General features: G+C 42.4%; 1 protein-coding gene across 1 annotated transcript in view; it reads right to left on the bottom strand.

The window, feature by feature from the left end:
* LOC139294906 (rho GTPase-activating protein 7) overlaps positions 1 to 24,813 on the bottom strand; it is an 88,301-nt gene that overhangs the window by 16,694 nt on the left and 46,794 nt on the right. Inside the window, exons 2-7 of the mRNA XM_070916894.1 lie at positions 5,315 to 5,386; positions 5,103 to 5,184; positions 4,209 to 4,272; positions 2,391 to 3,022; positions 1,885 to 2,101; positions 1,174 to 1,563 (exon numbers count right to left, since the gene is read on the bottom strand). Of these exons, the coding sequence (XP_070772995.1) occupies positions 1,174 to 1,563; positions 1,885 to 2,101; positions 2,391 to 3,022; positions 4,209 to 4,272; positions 5,103 to 5,184; positions 5,315 to 5,386 (1,457 nt within the window). The remainder of the gene's footprint in view (positions 1 to 1,173; positions 1,564 to 1,884; positions 2,102 to 2,390; positions 3,023 to 4,208; positions 4,273 to 5,102; positions 5,185 to 5,314; positions 5,387 to 24,813) is intronic.

Genomic DNA, 24,813 nt, shown 5'->3' with positions numbered 1-24,813 from the left:
CTCCCTGAGAAAGAAACACGTCCGAGGCAAGATGAGTGATGTAAATCGTCAGAGATTATTGTATAGTTTCAATCTAAAATGGAATTTGATACGAGCACTCACAAAATGATTTTGGGCTTTATGGGAGATATCCATATGGAGCTTAGCTTAGCAGAATCCATATCCTAAATTGAATTACCTGTTTTTATGGACTCTCATTTGAGATTTTATCCTTTCTTTAGCGGAGAGGGATGAAATCCAACGAGAGAGAGAGAGCGCCTCCTCCTTGTCTTTTATTTTTATATGTATTATGTATGAATCAGCATTTGATCGGTGAAGCTCTCTGTAAAACCTTTGCTAAAGGGGACAGATGGCAGACTTTCACAGCCTTGTTACACAAAGTAAACATAACACATTGTAAGTTTTGATCCCTAACAATGACTCGTCAGTAACTTCACAGAGTGATCATTTTATCACTCTCTGACCTGTCTCTCCATCCACAAAGTCATCTAGTCACAGCCAGGTAGAACAACAGATATACACACTGCGATGACTCTCTTCATTGTCGATATCTACTTTGGACATGGAGGATGAAACTACAAGTGTATGAGCAGCATCGCAGAACAAAGCAAACAACCAGTGGTATTTATGCTTTTACTGGTGTTATTCCAGTGTTTATTCCAGCATTGTGATATATTACCTCTTCTTTGATTAGCTCGCTATACTTCACCATTATTGTTATCTACAGTCTGTATTTGTTAGCATTAGATGTAATGACGCATTTTTAAAGAAAACAAGCTGTCAAGGTCTCTGGATGCTTCAAAGGAACCAGGACGTATGACATGTTGTCCGACTACGTCTAGAGGCAAAAAGAATTCTGTCTTTTGCGTGAATTTGTATTATTGACCTTTCAAATGGGATAATGGCACACACTTTCATACAGTCCCTCCTCAAAGACATTTATGGTGTTGCATTTTGATTTGATGGAAGTAGTAAAAATTTGGATGCAGCCCCCAGAAAGATGGTTTCAAACACTGTTAGACAATTTGACAAACACTTAGTTTGAAGCATACTGAGGCCTTGAGGTCTCATTAGATGTGTTTTTTGCAAAATATCAGAAAATGTAAGCCAGGCAGCCTTAATCTCCCCTGAAAAAAGTATAAATCTTTCCTTTTTGTTAGTCCTTTGACTCACCTCTGACTCCTCAGCCATCCGTTCTGCATCGCTGCCACTTCCGCCGCTGCCGCCTTCACTTTCAGACCGCTGCTGGTCGTCTGCCACGTTGTCGTAGATACTCAGCCGATGATCCAGCACAGCGAGCGGGCTGCGGACTCCGACATCACGGGAGGGGTCCTGGTCACCAGTGGCCAGCGATGACATGCCACGGCGGCAACTATGTCGCCCCCGGTAACCGTGGAAGCTCCCGGTTCTCCAGTTGACGGAGGTGTTGTCGATGATGGGGGACAGGATGGTGTGTTCGTTTGCAAGGGAGGTTGGGAAGGTCCCGGGTTTGTGTCCATGGGGGATCTGGAAGACCAGACTCTCGTGGCTGCTGTTGCTGTTGTTGATCTGGTTCCTGTAGTCCTGATGGTGTGAACAGACGGATGAGAGAAGGTTTAAATGAGTGCCTGTGTTAGACACTTTGGTTTATGGGTTTAGCATTGAACACTGTAGCCCAGAGTTAACATCGTCAAGCTGACTAGCAGACTTGTTGAAATTTGGTGGGACAACAAACATCCCATCGGTTTGGCTTTAACCCTGATTCTCACCAGAGGTCTTGACTGAGTGTGTTTCTGGGGATGAAAACACTGATGCGGTTATTGTGATACACTGTGCTTATGAGAATAACACTAATTGCAATAAAACAATTTGAACTATTTTTTCCCCTCGACCTCTTGGACTGACCTCTGTTCCTGTGTGGTTCTGGTTGTTCCGGGTCGTTCCACCACTGACTCCGACACCACTGTTGGAGCGTTTGCAGTTGCTCCTGACCCGGGTGACTGGGCTGGGCGTGCTGACGGTGCTGCTGCTCTCTGAGTGGCTGTTACTGCTGCTGCTGCAGCTGCTGACGGTGTGAGGAGACGAGGGCGAGGAAGAGGCACGGCTGCTGGGACCCTGCAGACTACAGACATGTAGACATGAGAATGTAGAGCTCTACATGTGAAGTTACAATTCTGGAACAAAACTTTCTTGGTCTAAATAAAGGAAGTAGCTGGAAGTGCCCCTGCTTCTTTGATTATGATGACAATGTTCATCATGTTCGACTTTCACAACTACCATCTTTTTTTGGATTAAGCTGCAACTTGGTATCTGGTTAAAAATCTACTTTAGAGAATGTTTTACGGTTTAGATGGAAAATGTTGCTTGAGGACCTTCTTGGTTTTAGAAAGATCGCTATCCACAATCCTCACCTTGAGGGGCAGTGCAGCCTCTCCATCCTCTCCTCCTCCTGGACCAGAACCGGCCCGCTGATAATGTGCCGGGCCCGACTCCTGCTGTTACTGCCACCACTGCCAGGAGAAGGGAGTAGACCAGTTGTCCCCCTCAGCCTTAGTTTCTCCATCTTCTTCAGCAAACTGGTGCCCTTCTTCCTAGGCGGCTTGTCTGGGAAGCGGCCTTCTGCTTCCAGGATCATGGTGGATGATCGTCCACCGCTTCCACAGGGGGAAGGGGGTCCACTGAACGAGGTGTCCAAGGACGGCGTCTTGTTCGTGGAGGAGCAGCGGGAGGAGCTCCTGCTGGTCTCCTGGTCGTCCGTGGTGCTGGCGGTAGCAGTTGCGGAGGTGGTTGTGCTGGTAGTGGGGTCTCTGGGACTCTTGTGGTGTCCATGGCCTTCGCTCTCGGTGCTGCTGGAGCTGTGGATGGAGCAGACATCATGACGGTCACTGACATCACACAGAGACACCTCCTGGGGTCCGGTGGGGCTGTCAGACAAGCGAAGGACGTCAACTGTGGAGTCGAGGCGTCGCCATCGCCGGGTCCGCCTGTCGTAGGTCCAGTTGGCACTGATGGCACAGAAGTCTTCTTCATCACCGTCGTCTCCCTGGAAGAAGAAGGACGGTTCAGACACACAGACAAGATGGCACACTACTCAAACAGAATACGTTCGAACACTAATGTATGCAGAGGAGAGACGTGTAGGCAAACAGAACACACACACACACACACACACACTCACACACTCGAGCAAACACAGAGGCCTGCAATGTACACAAACACACAAGATGTTTCCAATAATTCATACAAACATGAGCATCATTATACATTCATGCAAACAAAATCATACAAACATCACACACTGCAGAAGCTGAACACAGTATCTCCAGTACGGGGCGGGGGGGGGTGGTTAACTTTGTGTTTATAACGTACGACTTAAAGGGACACTTCAGCGATTTAACACACCAAGATCAGTTTACTGGGAGGTGTTTACCAGTCAGAGAGGGTCTAATAAAAGTGTTTCTTTCTCCAATTTTACAGCAAAGTGCAACGCTACATCCCTGCAGTACTCCTTCTACTAAATGTTACTTGTCCGGCTTAATTTATCAGTTTCATCTTTGTTTGGATTATTATTCTTAACTTGATACCAGAGAGCCACCTCTCGCACTGTAAAAAGAATCTGAACACATCATTGTGTCAGATATATAGTCTTATTTTACGAGTGAAAAATGTCTCTCTTAGATTATTTCTAATACGAATAAATAATCACTGATACTGAAACAAGACAGAATAATAAATGTTCATTCCTAACATTTCAGGTCAGAAACTGTTTAGTTTTAATCCTAGTTTTGAGACATCCAGTTATTTTGTTGACTAAGTATTTGATTACAGAATCTGTTTGTGAGCCAGAACCACCTTCATACTTCAGACATCAACATGAAGCCTGAGTGATCAAATCACATAACATTAATATAAAGGAGTAAAACTGAAGGCATTGCTGATCCAGGTGTGTAAGACAAAAATCAGCATTCATTCTTTATAACTTCAGCTTGTTTCCGCCTCTCTTTCTTTCCTGGACACCTCCTGGACTTCACTTTCTCCTAGAGAGAGAAACTGTTGAGGAGGAGGAGGAGGAGGAGGAGGAGGAGGAGGACCGCTCAGTTGATATCAGTCAACATCAAGTGATGCTTAATGAGGAGATTTCACGGTGTGACACCCCCCACGGCTGCGGCTGCTTCCATACGAGAGTCCTGCTGTGTTTGAGTTTCTCTGTGTTTGCTCTCAACACTCACCCTGCGCTTTGATGTCCGCGGCTCCAGCCTCATTTCCACGCATTTGTTTAAAGTGCTTAATCTCCTGAAGTAGTAAGAAGACAGGAAAGTGGTTAGACATAACATTAGATATAATAATAATAATAATCTGTACATATATATACTGCCAGTCACTATCTGAAAAAAAGGTTAGATTAAAAGATTAACGCCTGGACCAGCAGGATAAATCTAAGTCCCTCATTACTGCCACTGTGGTGCCCTTGAGCAAGGCACCAAACCTCCAACGGCTCCAGTGGAGCATCTTATTGGCCACAGATCAGACTGTGGTTGTAGTATGTGATCGCGGAGCAAAAGAGTGTCAACGCCCAGTGAAGCTGACATGAAGTTAAAGTGACACTCAGCAGAAAAGCTGAGAGTGACACAGAAGGCCCGAACCCGTTTAGGCCTCTTATGTCAGACGACCTTGAAATGTTCAGTATGGCATCAGTAAATAGGGATGAGTCAGTTTAGCTGGAGGGTTAGAGGGTTTAGAGTTTCACCTGCACTGATGACAATAATTATACTGTAGATAGAATTCTCAATATGGAGCTGTGTATATCTCAACGTGTTGACAGATAAATAGATATGGTCTAAATTGTACAATTGAATGATACAATTCTAAAGAAAAAGTATGAGCCTTCGAGGTGTTTTGTAACTGTGATAAACATACGTTGTGTGGGGAGTTTAACAGCAGTACAAATGAGAAAAACATCAGAGAAAACCTGCAGAGTTTAATGAACTCTCCTCTGACTCAAACAAAAACTGAACACTGTATTTAAAGACTGTGTTTTCTGCTGCGTGGTCATTATTTGGATTACAGTAAATATAACATTGTGCAGCATTTGGAAACAGGAGTTATCTGCATGAGTGTGTTACCTGCAGAGTGAATCGAGGGCATCCTTATCCAGGAAGTGGTGATCGCGCTTCACCAACTCGATGTCGATGGGGAACCTGCAGTCTGACACACAAACAAGACGAATGAAACAATAAGCTGTGGTTTGGATTTAGTCTGTATCATCTGGGAGCCGACTCTGGGGGGGGGGGGGGTGTTGTGTGGCACAGGATTACATTGACAGCCTCATATTTACCTTTAAATAACTGCACATACTGAGGGAAGCCGGCCGCTCGCAGCCAATCACAGGCCTCCTTGGCTTCAATCTCTGCAAACAGCGAGAGGGAAAACAGCATTTGATTCAATTACAATCATTTCATGCTCCGCCCGCTTTAAGAGGGCAAATATTTGCACTTAATCAGTCATCTGTTTATGAAATTTAATTACATTTGCATTTGGGTAAAAAAAACATTGAGGGAGAAAAACTGGAAGCACATACAGGCTATTAATTATGTGTGACTCTTGGAAGAGGCCATTTTAATTACTGCTAATTGGCTGAGTGTGGGGATGGGAGCTTCTCAGAGAGAAGGAAAATAATAATGTTTCCCTCCTCTTCATCGTCTATCCATCTGCCTTGCTTCATCCTCTGAGGTTGTTGCCACAGATGGGCAGATCAACACCACAGTTCTCACACGCTGCTCATTTTCTACTGATACCCGTGAAATAAATTTATTTTAAAAGTGTGTGTTTTGTAAAACGTGGTTGCAAGTTTCTCAAATGGACATAAAATGAAATGAACATCCTGAGCTTTGGGGATCTTTGTGCCAACGATGAGATCTTATCATAATGTAAGGAACCTAGACGCCCACACACTACGACTTTCTCTGGTGTGTCAAAGAAGAGATTACAGTCCATCTAGCAGTCTGTCAGTCCCCAAACCTCAGTTTCAACAAAAAGCGTAGCACAATGTATAACATATTACCAGCTGTTGTAATATTCTACATGCTGCTTCTTCAGTAGAACTGAAAATTGTTTTCTAAGAAATCAGAATATATCCTCTGTGCTTGTTTCGACTTGTCTACTAATTTTGGTCAAAATTGTAATAACCAACAAGAAGAATTAGATAATTCCGACGGACATGTTGTTACTGTAATCCATTAAAGGGAACACACACATATACTTGATATGATGCTTGAGTATACGCTTATGATGAGCGCACACACTTAGACAAGATTACAGGCCTTAATCAACACTTCAGTGCAGTGGAACACCTGCCTGTTAATTAACCTCCACTGCAGTCAAGTATTTTTGCAGTTTGAGACTCTGATGCAAAGTGTTAGAAAAGGCTGAGTGGGTAAGAAAACTTACAATACAAATATTCTCACTTGAAGCATAAAAATGTTTTCTTGATCCAGGGTGTTTACAATAAGTCTGGTTGCACAGCTCAGACGAGGATTTGGATTTTCTGAGAGGTCTCAAAACATTTGTCCACCACAACCCTCCCTGAAATGTTAAACCTGCTCTCTCTCCACGCATAAAGAGGCCTGTCGCGGTTAGAATACTGCCAAGGGCATTTCTTGTTTTCATATTCAGACAGCATGAAATATGGCTGACATTAGTCTCCACTAAAGAACAACAACAGCAGTTTGCCCGTGACTGATCGCTTCTTCAAACACTTTCTGTCTGCTGGTTGTGCTTTTTACTGCCTACTTATTCACTTCAGCTGATATGAAGGAAAGGCACCTAATTCACATCTTATTTTTTGTGACTTTTCTAAAGTTTTCCTTAAAATTCACTTGACAGTAGGATGGAAACTTGGCTTATGTAATGTTGTCTGGCCCTTTTCCCCAGAAGCCCCTGGGGTCAGAAGAACAGCACGACACAAAGCAGATGGCCCAGATATGTAAACCCTGGTGGGAAATTCAGCGGACATGGCGATCATCAAAATGACAGACGGGAAAGAGACAGAAAGACGGCAGCGAAGTGACGAACAGGCGAATAAATGAAAGACTGAACGGTAAAATACAGAAGAATTATCATAAGCATGTTTATCCTGACCCTTCAAATGTCCTGCCGGTTAAACATCTGAGTGCAGAGCTCATTTTCCGGCATCACATTTGAGATAGAAAAGGGATCAAGTGTTCTTGCCGAGCGGCGGTCTCACATGTCCACGAGAGGATCTGTAAATCCAGGGATATGTGGCTCTACCAGAGTTAAAGCCCCGAACTTAGCGAGGCACCCACACCACTTTTCACCGCTGACATCACTCATCGTCCCTGAAAAATACAGCCTGTCATTTTGCAACCTCAAGGGTCACAAGTTAAAAGCTCTTGTCATTTAAACCAGTTTTCCACTTTAAATAGGTCTAATATTCTCCTTTAAGGCAGCGGTGGCTCAGAGCTTAGAGAAGGAGCTTCTGCTGTGAATGTTGGAGTCCTAAAGCCAGCAGGGACAATCTCAGAGGGGAAAGTGAATTATTATTATCACTCGAATTATCTTGGAGTCCTTGAGTAAAGCATTCAAACCCAAATCACTCCGGGGCAGTTGTGGATAGAATTGGATTGGAGTTGCACTACAACTGAGATATGAATGTGTTGAAGTCAAAAGAATGCCAAGCAGCAGTCAGTTGGACCTGGAGGGGAAGAGAAAGCCCCAAAACACGAGTTTCTTCTCTTTGATTCTTTACATGCCACAAGGTGTTTGGATGTTAAAGCTGAACAACTTGAAGGTTTCACAAGGCAGCGAGATCAAAATGCAGAAATCCTGTAAGCCAAGGCAGGTAAACTGTCCCTGTGATCACCCAAAGATCACCTTTTATACCAAAGAGGTGAGAGAGGAGGACAGAGATCCAGTGCTGTGAGTCCAGTTTCCTCTACATGGAGTGCTAGCTCACTTCTGGGCAGGACAAAGTTTGGATGTCAGCCCATTTGTTCCTACTGAAGATTGTAAATTGTGAAAAATATGCTGTTTCATTTTTAAAACATGCTAAATTGGGGACTATTTTCGAGGTTATTTGCATTTCTGTGGCGTGTTTAGGAATAAGAAGAAGCAGAAAAATTAAAAACATTAGAAAAGAATGAGCTAACAGGCAATGACAGCAATATTAGCTAACATTTTCCACACATCAAAATGAATCTGGAGTAAATCACCTGTGATACAACGTCAAGAAAAGAAAATTCAGGGTCGGAGTACAGCTAACATAACTTACAGTCTAACCTAAAGAGTTTTGTAAATGTTTGCCAGCCTGCCAAGCCAGTTAGTCTCTGTCTGCACACAGAAGGTCAATAAGTCTTAATGGTTTCCTAGATTATTTGTCTTCAGTTAATTAAACACAGCCTCCCCTTTGTTTCTGTGGTAATTAACTTGCTATAAACAGTGATAATGCCCCTTTTGAGGTGTCTTGACACAGGACAGCAGTGGACTTCAGGTTGAAGGAATCATTGTGCTGTCAGAGAAACATATTGAGAAGAAAGTGTGTATGTATATATGTAATACAGTGAGGAACAAAACCCTCCACAGCTGTCAGAAACAACAATAAGCTCTGACTGTATGTTTGGTGACTGACTTCGACTGCCACATCCAGGGGCCCCTCTCTGCTCGGCTCAGAGTAAGTGATGGTATCTACTGGGCGCCCGTTTTAGTGCGACCACATCAGGCAACGGCCTCTTCCCTTTCCAAACGACTCTCACTGAGGAAGTTGTGATTTGCTCCCTCTGGGCTCCGATAAGAGATTTGGATGTATGATTATGGCGGCTCCGCCCTGCTAGCGCCAGGAAGCTGGACGGCGTGTGTGTGGATGCTGGGAGGAACTGTGGATGGGGGGGTTACGTGCTCGGTGGACCGTTTGTGTTTGGGTGTTTATGCATGTCTGGACACCAAAGCTTCGACCAAAGCTTTCGAAATTAGGGTCATTTAGAGTTTAAAGTTTTTCAATCGCTATGAAGTACTTCAAGAGAAAAAGACAGCTCTAAAATTAAAATGTAACAATCAACATGGATTCAAATCATCTTTTGACATATTCTGTTCCTCTTGAGGCCCATCACAACGTGATGAAGTCTGATTTACAACATTATCTTCAAGAGTTGGGGTTATGAATTATAATTACAACAAGTTTATCCGTGGTGAAGGCACCCAGGCATGACAGCATACTGAGGTAGAAAACACATCCAGAAGCACTTGAATCAAAAGTGTTACCAATATTATCAGAGATTATTTAAAAAGGTAAAATGATATTTCCATTATGTTTCAGCCCCAAAAGACCCGCTCTAATGCTTTGGACAGAGCCAGGTTAGCCCTTTGCCCCTGTTTCCAGTCTTTATGGTAAGCTAAGCTAGCCGGGTGCCGGCTGAAGCTTCATATTCACCGTACAGACATGAGAGTGTTATCGATCTGCTCATGTAACGGTAAGAAAGCGAAAAAAGTGTCAAACTATTCCCTTAAGTGGAAGTGAATGAGAGGCTAGTCGTCTCACCCTTCACTCAGCTTCATGTCTGCTGACCGTCTGTCTAACCAAATCAGCAAAAGACCAAAACCAAACAAGCTCAGCTTTCTCCTCTCGTCTCATATTCCTGAGCAGCCCCTTTCCTTCCAAGTTCAATATTTAACTGAGGTTTGAGGGCTTTCACATCACTTTTATGCTTCACTAAACACCTGCGTAGCTGATGGGGGTGAAGTGCAGCCGCCGCTCTGCTTGCAGCTCAGGGAGATGCTTGAGTGTGTCTCACAGGGCTCCAGAGGTGGTTGAAGATCAGAGGCATGTCAGCTGTCAAAACGACAAACGATGTTTCCCTCTTCCTCTTCCTCTTCCTCTGATGGTATTCCCCCGTCAGCTCAACAACGGGAAGTTTAAGATGTCGGCGGTCACGAAGGGCCCGAGAGGCGAACACCAAAACTCTGTTCTGTGACTCACTGTGTGTATGTGTGTGTGAGTGTGTACAATATATATGTTACAACATGTGTAATATTGTAAAATACTGGATATAAAAGGCACATTTGTAAATCATAGATAATAAACTGCCAGGGGGTTGTGTCAGTTGTGTTATTAATTTATTAACTATTAGGATTTGATATCCGTGAAACTTGCAGGATGAGCAACTTTCAGTGGACTGAGTGGGCATGATCTTGGGGTCCGTGTAGTTCTAATAATACTTCCAAGTCATGAATGTATTATGGGAACTGGATACTGGAGAAGAATTTGTTGGGCAGATTCAGATGTGTGTTATTGAACAGAGGACCCCAACCCCTTATCAATTATCTAGTAATGAATCGCATTATCAATTATCATTATCAAAAGTGTAATGCAGCAAAGAAAAAACGTCTCACTTGTCAAAAGGGAACAAAAACGTATTAACCTCCTGGCTGCACGTTTCTCAGCTATTCGAATCGGCTGCAGTCATTTCAGACCCCCTCCCCCCCCCCCCCCAATCCACAACAACCTGCAGTGATTACAACAACAGCACAAAGATGACATGTTTAAAGTATGAAGCAAAGACAGCAGGAGAAATAAGGCACTTCTGTTTGCACGTCAGCGCTGGCTTATTCACGACACATTCTTGTGTCTATTAGTGTAACGGTGAAGATGTTTCCTGAATAGGACTCAACTTCCTGTCTTTACTGGAAGAAGCGATGAACCCGGGGTCACTGTTTTTCTTTCTGTGGCAGAAGTAACAACCAGAAGGATACCAGGACCGTAAACTATACAGAGAGCCATCCCCGCATGCTGTACGTGCTTTATAATAATAATAATTATAATAATACGTTATTCATAAAGGATTGAACTGAAGTCAATTTACTTTATTAGTTAGCACTAATGTCTCCTGTCCATTAACAGAACGTATTAAACATGTTTCTTGATGCTTGTCCACATGACGTGTGTTTGTAATCATGGACCAAACGGTCTGTGGGGTTGAAGAGGTTAAAGTCCTTCATGTTGATTGGCAATTACTGTGCCATCAGAGACAATTTACTCCCACAAATGGCCATGACTCATTGTACTCGTTTGCAGGAATAGATCTCAGGAAAAAGTTCATGTTCTTACTTTATTTTTGTTGAAGTAACAAAGCACTTCAGCTCTAACCAACAAGAGCTGTAACCATGGCACCATTTTCAATTCTTTCCCCTTAAAATGTGCCAGGAAAGTTGACTGAACAGTGACTTAAACCCAGTTGGGGTTTCAAGACCTTACATGCTGAACCAGTGGCCTGGCAGTGTTGCTTTTTTTGTTTTGTTTTGGGAGTTATCTCTGTACACAGTAAAATGCCACCAGCTGATGCTGCCATTTCATCTTTAAAGACAAACACAGAAGAGGTCAGATAGCTTAAGTCTGGAGTCAACCAGGGAAAAGAAATGCAAACAGAGATTCAAGAAAAGCACTCTGCGAGTCACGTCGCGCCAATTAGACTGAAAAGGTGTGAACGCAGTTGGTGCTTCTTTCTGCAAAGTAACAGATGACCTGAACTGACCCTGAACCAGGAGCCGTCATTCAGCGAGAAATTCCACAGTTAATATGGAATAAGTCATAATGGCCACTCTGACGGTGATCCTGATGCCTGCCTACTGTCACTGTGAGCTACAGCTTAGTGCAGGCGATGGACTCAGAGAGCTGCAGCTGCTGTGAAACATCAGCATCCGAGGTGACATTTAGTGAAGCACCACGGCCACCTGTTGGTCACACAGAGGAGTTAGCCAAAGGTTCACAGGTTGAGGAACAGTAACAGGATGGGAAAGTAGAAAACTCATATTTGGGTTTTAACCACCTCACTGGACCACAGGCTTCGTCTGAACTTCTGTGAAGAAGTCCACCACCTGGACCTTGTCTTTTTAATCCTCAACATTTGAGAAAAGTGACGTTCTCCCTCACAGGTGCTGACAGAAAGCGTCGGCTCGTTTTAATAAACATGTTGGGAAACTGGTTGCAGTGGCTCTGGTGGAGGCACGCTCTGCCCGTCAGGTTGACGACTGAACTGAAGTGAGTCAGTTCATCAGGAAGTCGTCCACGTCAGAGGGACATCAGAGGATGTCTGATTCTATTGATATTTATACCCACTTCAAATAATCCAGAGGGCCATGGTCCCCTTTGACTAGAGCCCTGGGCACATGCCCAAGTTCATACATTTAAAATTGGGATTAGGTTTAGACAACTTGGATTAAACAAGACACACTAACACATTTTTTCCCACTCGATAAGTGGCGAGGCTGGTTTCTGGCTCTTGATTTGTCACGTTCATGGCGTATGTGGTCATTCACTGTATTTGTTTTGATTCATCTTCTAGTTTCTTCCCCCCATTTCAGACTTTTCATGAAATTTCCTGAGACAAGACACACACGAGAGAGTGCCTCGGCTCGGCCTCAGCTGGCAGGTATAGCTGCATTAGCTCACACGTAGGTACAGTATAATCATTCCTGCATGCTGTTGCCCTCCGTTGCTAACAACAGTGTCTGTGCTGAGCCGTCGTGCCAGTGGAAAGATGGCTTTACTGTTCGGATAAACACTCTCAGGTTACCATGAAGCAAATTAGAGGGAGGACAGGGGTATTTCGTAGAAACAGATATGACACAGCCCAGCAGCGTGTCGCCGGGCAGAAAACCAGCTGTCACCAGGCCAAACTAAACCACATGGAGAGGAGATTTTCTTTCTTTCTTTTCTTTAATCTTGGAGCACTTCACCTGTTCTGTTCTCCGTCCAAAATGGACTTTAGCCTGCCAATGGCTACTAACAATTTAACCTGCCATAACATTGTTTTTACAATACGAACTTTTCTCTTGTCTTACAAGGCAGATACAATATGTGGCCTGTGCAGATTAAGTGACAGAAACACTTGCACATGTTTGGTTTGGGAAGACTCGATTAGTCATTAGTCATGGCAGCTCTGCTGGAAGAAATCTGAGAATGTCACATTTCCACAGGATTATCCAACTAAACTGACTTCTGAATTAATCTGAGGAATAAACTAGGCCATGCACCTCCACATTCAGTTCAAAGATTTATGGTCACTCATGTAGTTTATTCACTCTTTGTAAATCTAATTACAGTCATCAGGGCAAACATTCACCAGAGAGCCCAGAGCTTTATTTCCTTTGACTGACTTAACAGCACTAAAGTTTGTCATCATTGGCCAAACACGAGAAGCCTGCCACCTGAATGTTTTGTCCTTTGCTGAAAGAGAAAGCTGGATAAAAGGTTCAGATAAGAGACATTAAAGCACCTTGGACCCAGATCCAAAATGGAACCCAAACCTGCCGTCACATGAATAAGCAGGCGGTAGCTTCTAGGTAGAGACTTGCTCTTTCGACAGAGATGTTATTAATCAGGTGTTAATCATTCAGTAAAGAAACAACTGCCGATAGCTGGGATAGTAAAATGTCTCACCTCTACAATGAATCTAAACCTTCAGTTTGATGTGTTGATAATGAGCCTCTTGTGCATTGAGGTGGAAACAACTGTACAACAACAGAAGCTCATTAACTGCGAAATAAACGCCAGCACGTCCCCCGATGAGTCTGGGGTTTGACAGCCCAGTTTTAAAATATATTAAAGTATTAAAGTCTTTGAAGAAAAAGGTCCCGTGATTTATTAATATTTATTAATAACATCTACTGTACATTTCTGGGCCTGTTCGGCCTATTCCTACGAATATATAGATAAAAGTGACATCGCACCTGCAGAGCAGTTCGTTCACACAAAACACTTTCAACTATCAAAGCATCATAGTGAGAATCAGGCTTTGGTGTCAGAATCAAAGAGCGAAGGTTTCCTTCTAAAGCCTCCATTGTTCACTAATGTTCACTAGTCAAACAACACTGTAGAAGAAGCACAGAGACGCCATTGTCGCAAGAACAGGAGCGAGGCAGAAAAACAGGAGGGAAACTCTCCCTTTATCTTAACAAGGTCAAGCTCCATGGAAGATTTTGAAAGGCATTCCTGAAAGAGTGAGAAATCAAACTCGAGTGGAAGTACAAAAGGCAGTTTGTAGGTTCACAAAAAGGGAAACGTTATTACAAACGAACCCAGGAACCTAAAAATCATCATGTTAACAACATTGTTCTGAAGTAAATAAAAAATATTGTATTTCCTGCATGATAATACATTTGAACCTCTTTCTCACATGTCTTGTGACAAAAATGACTTTAACTGAATTTAAAATGTTCTTTGCTCATATATTTGTTTACACTGATGTTACTTTCTTTTCTTTCAGTCATTTCAGGCTGCGTGGATCAGGAAACAGTCACAACTTCAAAAAGCTCGACCGGATGGTTAGAAAAGATAACGAAGATTGTGGAAACACCTTCAGAACAATCGTAAAATCTGAACTATGAAACATCAAAAACATGTTAAAAACAATCACAATTTCCCCGAGTCAAAGGTGAAATTACTTGTTTTGTGCGACCAGCAGTCAAAAACTCAAACCTGTTAATAATTTGATCTAAATAGTTTTTAAAATCATGATAAGAGGATTTCAGACGGGGACTTTAACTCTGGGGCTATTTATTAGATAAAGGAATGATGCTTGGATTGGAACAAATTCAGCAGAAAAATGATCTCCCCATGAATCACTTCTTCAGATATTTACAAGCACGTACGTGGCTTTATTCACAATCGAAGCAGTAACTTGTTTGACTTCAGAGATCACGTTTACTCCTCTCTGTCGGGGGTGTGCTGAACTCAACCTCGCTAGTAACATGAGTTCAGAATATCTTCAACACGTATGTAATAATGACGTCTAATGTCAGGTGCAGGTGGGAAGCTGTATGTGGAGTATCAACGAAGGCTGTTTGGTACTCTTGTTTGCTGGATTGATAATACGACACCTACAATTGTGGGATGGCGTAAACTGGCACTAATGGAATACCTAACACACAATTTTAAATGTAAAATGGATGATTTATTTTAAGACTTGGACATCCTTCTTTAAATGTACTGTTAAAAGACTTAATTTATTGTGTTAAAAGGACTGATGGAAATTGGCTAACTGACATTTTTGGGTTATTTATTTTATTTTTATTATTATATTTTTAACTTTTTGCGTATTTGTTGCATCACCGTCGACTGTAATGTGACAGAATGTTCCCTTATACATGTTTATGTATATATATTTATACACAGATGCTATGACACTTATTATTATTCATTATTGATTTATTATTATAACATATCTATGTGAGTGTGCAGTTGTCTCTTTGAGTATATCACGTGCTACATCATAGATCATGAATGTAAGTCAGAGGTTTAGCTCTTGTGGTCTCTTGTGTGTTGCTGGTATTGTTGGATCTGTCTGTGTTTGTGTTGAAAAGTGTAATAAAAAGAAATGTTTCTGTCGTAACCGCTGAAATATAGGAACATCACTTGGTGCCAGTTCAGTTAACTCACTATGAGCTGCTGAGTTAGTTACTAATAAATCTGAAATCTGAAGAATTGAAGCCATAACATAACGTAGCACAACTTAAACATGATCGCAGCCTTCACAGATTGAACTACACGTTATGTAACTGGAGTGGAAATGTGAGCTCCACAGATGTTCAGTTCAGAATAAAGGCGACGATTTCAATCATTTACATCTGATTTTCATACAGGAGTGCATTACTACACACACAGATACATATTTTAAAGCTTTTACGCACAAATTCATATCACAATGTTTGAATATTTGCACAGTTTTCTTTGGCAGGTGATCAGTTCTCTCCAACAGATCACATTTTAAAATAACCCACACACATTCAGAGAGACTCCTACACTCTTCCTGCCGGAGAAAAAGCTTTTTATTCCACCAGAGTTCAAAACCGCGCTCGTGATGTTTTCAGGCCCACGGCCTTCAAACAACAAAGACCTTTCAGTCGACACTGGAGTGCTTCAAATTCCTTTTCTCTCTCATGAATCAAGAACAACCCCATCAAACTGCTGATAAATATTCACACAAACGTCTGTTGAAAACTAGAGGCCAACTATCATTCCAGCTTCTTATGTACCTTTAATATGAAGTCTTTCTTCAGTCAATTCAGAAAACTACCAGAAGAGACTTTTATAAGTAGCCCAGGAGCTATAGTCTGCCTAATCAAGGCTCAATCAGGTCCTCATTAAATACCACTCGTTAAGCTAATTAACCAATTATCTCCTTAATGAATGTCATCAAGCACCAATTGTCAATTGTCATCAAAAAGAAAACAGGCAGAACAGAGAGGCTGAGACTCTCATTACCTCCCTGTCTGTCATGTAAGACAACGTTTGAGCTGGAACTGAACTCGTACTCACTTGGGATCAACATGCTTCTGGTCTGAAGTCTTGGATGGAGGAACTTTAGCAAACGTCCATGTTATCCTCGAGAACGGATGTAGAATCAGACTCAGAGACACTTAAAGAATGACAGACTCCGAAGGGAAAGTGAATATATAAAAAGTCATGTATCCAGAGTTGTAATGGAGGAGTAAAGTCCAGTTGTACTGGTCATGTTGGGCATCATGTTAATGAAGTCATTGTTGAAGATTTCCCCTTTCCCCTACCACTCCCCTTCCTCTGGCCCGGGCCGCACCATCTGAACACCAGAGGGGGGAGTGGGGGGGTGTCCTAAAAATAACCCGAGGGAAACACTTCAGACAGATGAGCGCCTGCCTGAGGATAACAAGTTCACTTTGAATTGACTGTATGAGACGTGGAAGAAGTCATGGACAGGCCCGACGATTCTGGGAGATAAAATCTGTAAAAGCTGGATGTTGTTGACCCTCTCTGGAAGGAAGTGATGGATCCCAGAGTGAGCTGGCTGCCCACTTGGTACAGGAGGGACCACAGATTTCCATGGAGGGCAGGAGGCTGATTTATTTAGAATAAGCCATTCACGAGGTTTGTAGTGAAACTCATACAAAACAATATTCTCCTCGGCCCTGCATGACAGATGATGAAATTACAAAGAAACAGGGGAGGAAATTAAAAAGATTTCCTCCTCTGTTTCATATTGAATACTATACACCGAATCCGATCTCTGACCTTGGTGGCGGGGGCTTTGAGAAAGACAGATATGCGACTGGGGGAATGACTCAACACAAGGTGGATAAAGTCCTTGTGTGCCCTAATAGTCTGTAGTTCTTCAAGGTTTCATCCTGGCTCAGTCCAAGGTATACCATTAGCGTTAATGGCCTTCCATTTAACGCGTAGGTGTTTGATTATGGGATTTTAAATGTGAATAACTCCCTCGGAGGAGAGGAGAAGGAGAGCGGTCTGCATGATTCGCAACATTAATTCACAAGTGGAGGAGGAGAAAGTGGGAGTGTGTAAACAACTGATGGACTTCTTCACAGTCTGGAGAGGAGGAGGAGGAGGAGGAGGAGGAGGAGGAGGAGTACAAAGACAGAGGAAAGAGGTGGAAACTGGTTTTTTCCTCTTTGGTCACATTTCTGAGATGATTTCAGAGGCCTGATGAGTTCGTTTACAGATTAAATAAAGTTTGGAAAACTGGGAAATATAGAATTTACACACTAGAGTCAAAAACCTGTTCATGTATTTTCTACGTTCCACTGCCATTAATCATGTTGAGGTAACATTTTGTGTGTCACCAATCAAATATCCCTAATTCTAACTGATTCATTATAATATCCCATCCCAACAGCTGCAGCAGCTGTCCTGAACAGACCGAGCAGCAGGTTCCCCCTCAATCACTTCTATCGCCTGCTTTATATTTACTCTGATATTTTACAACATCTGTGATTTATGGAAACGTTTGGGACATTTGGGACGCAGATCTGCCCAGCAGGTCCCAGTCTGAAGAGGGACAGGTCTTACAGAGGGAAATGTAAAAAAGGGCTGTTTTTGTAAGTATTTTTATTTACAGTTAATATTTGTCTTTTTGACATTAGAAGTAAGATAGTAAAGCAAAGTGCTCTTTGTAGGAAAAGGTGCAAACACAGTGTCCGTGTCCTCTCTGTGGTTCTACGAGGAGCAGGAGACATTATAAAAGTTTTTGAAAGAACTTTACGGCCATTAAATAACTCTCCACCAAGGACATTTGCTTCCCAACCCGTTTTATTGCACTTTGATTTATTCATGTATTTATTCATTTGCAAGCAGTTAAAGCCTCATCCCAAAGTCACACAGGGGAAAGGCCTTCGGTCTCTGGAGCTGACAAGATGTTGACTGTAGAAATCAGGATTAAAGCAGAGCTCAGGGCCTGACCTCTGGCTCTGCTAACTAAAGACTCGCTGGCTGGATGTGTGTGTTTCTCCCTCCGCTGTGTTTAAAGGTTACACAAGACTGCGTTTCCTTTTCCCAAGCAAGAGCCTCACGGGCGTCAAAGGAGGAAGAATCCAACAATAGTCCCAGCGGATGGGAGTTTCTGTGTGTGTGTGTGTGTGTGTGTGTGTGTGTGTGTGTGTGTGTGTGTGTGAGGCAGCTACAGTACGTCAGGATGCGATGTGTTGTGTTTACTCTCACAAGTGTAGCCTAGCTGCATTTTCACTGCTGCTTGCGTGAGTGCTGTGGGGTGTGTATGTATTTGATTTTACTTTGTGTGCTTGTGAATGTGTGTGTGTGTGTGTGTGTGTGTGTGTGTAGTCTAATCTGAATCCAGCCTGGGAGGCTTCGGGGCTGGTATTTCCGATGCAGCAGGACAGGAAGCGGCCTGCTCTCTTGAACTGGGCCCCTCCCTCTGAACACTGCAGCACACACTCACACAAGACGTATCACTTCATCTGTGTGTGTTTATCTGACAGACAGACAGACAGACAGACAGACAGGGTAAACGTGCCTTTCTCTGTATATCTACTGTACATACAGTACAGCATGGGCCTGAAAATCCAATATTTAACCATCAAAACTAGTAATAACGATTAGTCAAATAATGAACAACGATTTTGATAATCAATTAATCATTTCAGTCATGTATCAAACTAAAAGGACTAATGTTCTCTGGTTCCAGCTTCTCACATGTGAGGATTTGCTGCGTTTCTGTGTTTTAGATGGAGCTTTGGGACAACTTGCAGATGTCACCTTGGACTCCGAGAAACTGAATAAACCAAACAACAAATTGATGAATTAAAAAAAATAACCAAGAGTTAAATGACACATGTAGCCCTCATCAAAACATTCATGAGGGGAAACACAACCTGCATGCTCAACCAGCAATAAACAATTTAACAAATCAAATGTCAACACGTTGACAAACAAGAAGCTAAGCTATGCTAGCAGCTCTGTGAGGCTGTGAGGCGCAGCAGCGCTAGAGCTAAATGCTATCAGCATGCTAACATGCTCACAATGACAATGCCAACATGCGGATGATTAGTAGATGTGTTTACTATCTTAGTTCAGTGTGTTGTTGACATATTTGAGTCTCAGACTGACCGACCGTCAGACACATCCCTACACTATCAACACAGTTCACCAACCAGCTAAATCCTCAAAGAACAGAATCTCTAGAACCTGAAGAAATAGTGACTGTTAAGACTTTTTTTTGTACAGAATATCTCCATAACACTCGGACAGAACAGTTAGCTAGGGACGGAAATATTACTGGAATATTTTACTCAAGGAAAAGTATTTAAAAGTAGTTAAAAGTACATAAGCAGAGGTTATTTCCTTAAAGTTGGCTTGTGTGCTTATTTGTACTTTTGCCCTTTGTTTGGAACCTGCCAGATTCATTATAAAAGGGGAGACATACCGATGTCATAATCTGTAAAAAGATTGTAATTTAAACATTTCAAACACGCTCTTGTGGTCGTAATGATAATGGAGGAAGGAGTGTGATGCTATAAAACTGCAGCACCTCTTAGGGACGAGGGCGAGGTGGGTGGTTCGTGTCCGTCAAAGTTCGCGTCCCAGTCAAAGTTGGTTTTTTAAACTAATACCACATTCTTTCCATAACCTTAAACAAGTAGCATTTGTTGCCCAAACTTCACCAAACATTAAACACGGCATGGCAGATCAGAAGACGGCCAACAGTCGTTCTTGGAGCTGTCATGACGGTTATTTAGGGAAAGACACTGACAAACGGTCTATTTCTATTTGTTTAGGCTTGAGGACTCGTAAAGGGGACACACAGTAGGTGTGGACTGACAACAAGAGGGGTATCTGTGAAAACATTTTGTTTTAGCGATCCAACTCATGAGTCTATTTCAGTAGACGAGTGTCAGCACCAGCTTTCTTTAAAACGATGTGGTGAAAATAGTGTTTTTGTCTCTTAAGCTGGCTCTTTCAGGGAAGCAAGCCGGTGTAAATATATAAATCTCCGCTCTCTTAGTCATGAATTCTGTGGCTGTCAGAGTGACACACATCTGCGTTACGGTTTTGAATCAGAATTATGGTATTTTCTTCCCATAAACAAGTATATATGACTTAATTTACACATCATAGCAAATCCCCTTCTGTCTCTCTGTGTAATTCAAGTAACAGCATGAATGTTACAGCCATCATTCCTGCAGCCACAGCCTCCTGACAGGAGTGAATGTCTCGATTAAATGCTTAAATCCTGGTTTCCTCCTTGTGGAAGTCAACATTCATTGCGGCAGATCCTGACTCGAGCAGCCTCCCATGGTCTTCACAATCAATTCATTGGGAATTTGATTAGAGCTGCTCTTTGTTAGCACTTAGGAATGATCTGAGAGTGTGAAGTAATGGGCCGTCCACACACAGTTCATTAGGAACGTGTCTTCATGAGGAGGACACCTCCTAAAACCAATGGTTGGATGCTCTGGCAGCAAACACAGCAAACGTTTTGGCCCCTCATTTGCTTGCCAGTATGTTTCTGTCATATTCAAAATGTTTGTTTTTGCCAGATGATCATTATCTGATTCAGGAGTCTGTGGATTTTGGGGGAATAAGATGTCTCATTTTTTATCCTTGCAGTTTAATTTTAGCAGTTTGTCACTGCAAGAAAATGGTTTCTGATATCTTTGAATGATCCTTAAGAAAATATTACAAACAGTGGCAAGTCTTCCTGTGATATGAAGTCCAAACTTCCTTCTACTCTCTACAGCTGTAAAACAAAATAGCAGGCCTGGAGTTCAGATACTCCAGTTTTTATGTAAAGGGGGAGTGATCCAATGAGGAGCCTTGAATTTAATAACAGGAAAGCCTTAAGCACAGAGACAGAAGCTGTTTTAAGGTAGAAACGTTGCATCTGTGAAGAGTCAGCGAAGAAGAGCAAAGGGATTTTCTTGCTGGTGTCAGTAAACTTTATAATGGAGTTAAGGGTCGGGCCATAAGAGCGAATTCATTGTAAATGGAGGGGTTATGTACTCCTCTCCATCTTCACCATTTTGTTAAGAGTCCAGGCTGCTGTCACAGCATCCCGTCTCTTTGTTTCTTGCTTGTGAGCGAAGCACCACAGACATCATATCATCATTATTTTCTTTTTGTAAATAGAAAACATTTTAAGAAAGAGCTATGAATCACTTCAGGTTGCCCCAAGAGCAATCGCAAGCACATCTCAAATCCCAGCTGACTGATGTCTTGATGACTCTCAGTGCTGTGAAAAGGTTGTCGGCTGAGCGGCTTTCATCCACCGTCATCAAATAAATCAGCAGCTGAGGAAAGTCTGGTATGCACAAGAGTGAACGCTGTTTTCCTCAGGGGTGGGCGTGCATAATCCAGGTGGCAGACATCAGGATATACTGGGCTTCAACAGGTTCACCTGGTGTTGTTCTCCGCTTGTTGGAGAAACAACCAAACCAACCAGAGAAGTTTGTAGGCAGGATTAAAAGAAATGACAGGGGATATCTTCTGTCAACAGTACAGTTAGCAGAGATGATTACTGTAATACATATCAAACTGAAAAATAAAGTTTGACTTGACTATTAACTGGTTTTCTTAACTGATGGATGAGAGTTGTTTGTTCAGCTCCCGTGTTGCTATAACAAGCAGAAATGGCTGTTTGGGGATTTACTTGATGGATTGCTTTCTTCTTGCCATCTTGTTATCTTCTTCTAGAGTTCATCCTCATTTCCATGCTAAAGCCCAAACATTACCATACTGTCAGCCATGTTTTTGTTTTTGATGAATAGCCAGCAGCAGAGGAAGGTATTAAGAGTGGGCAGACGTGAATGTCGGCACCTGTTTGTAAGTGAAGCTGGGACTGAAAGCACCGAGAACGCTCAGGAGACGTCCTCAGATCATTTAAGTTTGTGAAAATGATTGTATAATGCTTTTAGCTTGGGAGCCCACATATGGGTGTAATATTCAGGTGTGCACATACTGTTGGTCATTGTGTAGTCGTAGACAGTAAATATAAAGACTGGGGAATGAGCTGTGTACAAAGCAATTCATTAAAGTATGATTACGTAATATATGAAAAAATAAATGTATAAAAATATTACATTTTATATTCATTTTTTAAAGTTATTATTTATCTCTTTTTCTGATCATTCATAAACTCAGGATATTAGGCTAATGGTATAATAAAAGAGAAAGATGAGGGACAATCATAACACCAAAGACTAATATGAAGAATAATGTAGATGCATAATTAAAATAGAAATATTGAAATAAATAAAACTGAATAAATTCATGGATACAAAAAACAAAAAGAAACTGAACAGGCAGATGAAATAAAATAAAGAAATAAACGATGTCTGCACGGCCTCGCAGCTTCTCACGCGCAGTCCGACTGACGTCTTATCCCGCTGAGTCACTGGGGCGCCCCTCAGCTGACCCCTCCAGCTGTACTTGTTGACACACACTATAAATATAGTGTTCTCTGTTGTTTTGTTCTGGGCAGTGGATGGAAACCCGGGGACACTGCCAAGGGTCAGCAGAGCCCCTGGCACCACGTTCAGAGATGTCATTACCAGGCTTTCAGCACAATCATTGTTCCAAAATTCCTCTAAACACCGAGTGTGACAGTTGGCCTGGACTGCCGCAATGTTTGACATCCTCCGCTGACAAAAGTCCAAGTGTGGACGCTGGTCAGGGACAGAAGCTAGACCTGGAGCCACTGTGGCTCATCTATATTCTCAGAAACCGAACACGAGCTAATTTAAGTTTGTTGTTTATTAAGATTTTTATATTCAGCATTGATTATAATTGATTATTTATTGTAGCAGATGAAGAAAAATCAATCTATTAACCACTCTCACTCTCACTCACTCAAAAGGGGATCGTTGTGGAAGATGTGTTGTGTTTTCTCCTCATTAAGTGTCTATATACTACTTGCACTTCTACACTTCACATGCAAAATAAGAAATAAACTTTCTGCTCACATTTATTTTGTAATGTTTAAATAACTGACAGGTTCAACTAGTAATCAATAACGTCTGCATTCCAATAACAATAAGGTGTTCCAGTTCCAGGGCACATGGCTTAATGGGACACTTAATGTCATAATTTAAACCTGTACAATCATGATTGTTATTGGTCACAGCTGTGATACCATCAATATCACTGACCAGGCCTGTGCTGTTATCAGTGTTATCAGTTCCACCTGTGCTATCATTGATTTGATGTTATTAGTCCACCTGTTCTATCATCAGTGTAACACCTGTGTGAACATTAAAGGGGCTCTCAGTTTCAGCAGCACAGCTGTCTTCTGTGGCTCTGGAGGGAGCTTCTGATTTGCATCCCGTCAGTATCATATACGACTATAGATCGAGTCTGTTGCCTTTGAGTGCATCGGTGCCCTATAAATAAACTGCAGTTTGTTGTTCAGTTCAGACACGTGAACTGAAACTTGTGTCCGGTGCCAAAGGTCACACTGGTCACTGAGTGTTTCCGTCAGGAAATCCCACTCCAACACCAGCTTCAGCATCTCCGCTGGCCAGCCTGGCCTTCAACTGGGACACCATGTCCAACAACAAACCTGACCTGGCCACAGCCTCGTCCAACAGGGGTCACGTCACGGGCAACTTTGATATCCTAGGTTCTGATTTCATCTGCAGTATGTAGCGCTGTAGCTACACCTCTGAACACACTGACGTCTGTAGTCCTTGTTCCTCTAGTAGTGTCTGACTTGGCTGATCTGGTTTAGGCGTCACCCCCTTCTCCAGTCTAGGGAGTTAAACTCTCTGCTCTGCCCCTCTTTATGTGAGCCACCTTAAGGGATTCCTGACACCTTTTAAGCGACACATGTTGAGTGACGAGTGCAGTCGATGCCCACTGTGAGCCACCGAGACGCCCCTGAATACAGCAGGTTTTTATAAACCACAGTGTCAACAAAAAACACAAAGCTATGAAAAATGAAGGGAGTTAAGGGAAAGACATTAAACTGGCAGGAGACAAAATTGAAAAAATGATGCCATTGTCTTCTGGAAGTGGCTGCCATCAGCCAGTGTGGGAAGTTACTCTCAGTGGTACCAACTCATTTGCAAACATACACTGCAAAAGGTGACGCTGAAAAGGTCCACTTTACCCCTAAAGATCTGATCTGAAATGTGTGTGTGTGTGTGTGTGTGTGAATTCCTTTCTCTCAACCATCATTGCCTTCTCAATGAGGCTTCTCGTGTCCTCAGTCCTCTCCGGTTGAGAACATTTAGTGCTGCATTGTGGTCAAACAGCAGTCATGGCAGACAGAGGAGGTGTAGACACACACACACACACACACACACACCTTACTTACAGAGAGGCAGGAGGATTACGAAAGATAAAAGGATAAAAGGATTATTTTAATTATATAGTTAACCTTTATTTAAGCAAAGAAAGACAATTAAGAGCAAACACGGTGGGAGGAGGACCAGGATTGAAGGACAAGCTGTTTACAAAGGACAACAAACCCTTTTTGACTGAGTTCAATGAAAAATCTTTGTCTGTAGAGCTACAATACTAAATTGTTGTTTATTTATTTTTATTTA

Source organism: Enoplosus armatus, chromosome 13 (assembly GCF_043641665.1).
Source record: "Enoplosus armatus isolate fEnoArm2 chromosome 13, fEnoArm2.hap1, whole genome shotgun sequence".
Taxonomy (NCBI): domain Eukaryota; kingdom Metazoa; phylum Chordata; class Actinopteri; order Centrarchiformes; family Enoplosidae; genus Enoplosus; species Enoplosus armatus.
Note: the sequence above shows the minus strand (reverse complement) of the source record. Positions and strands in the feature narration are given on the sequence as shown.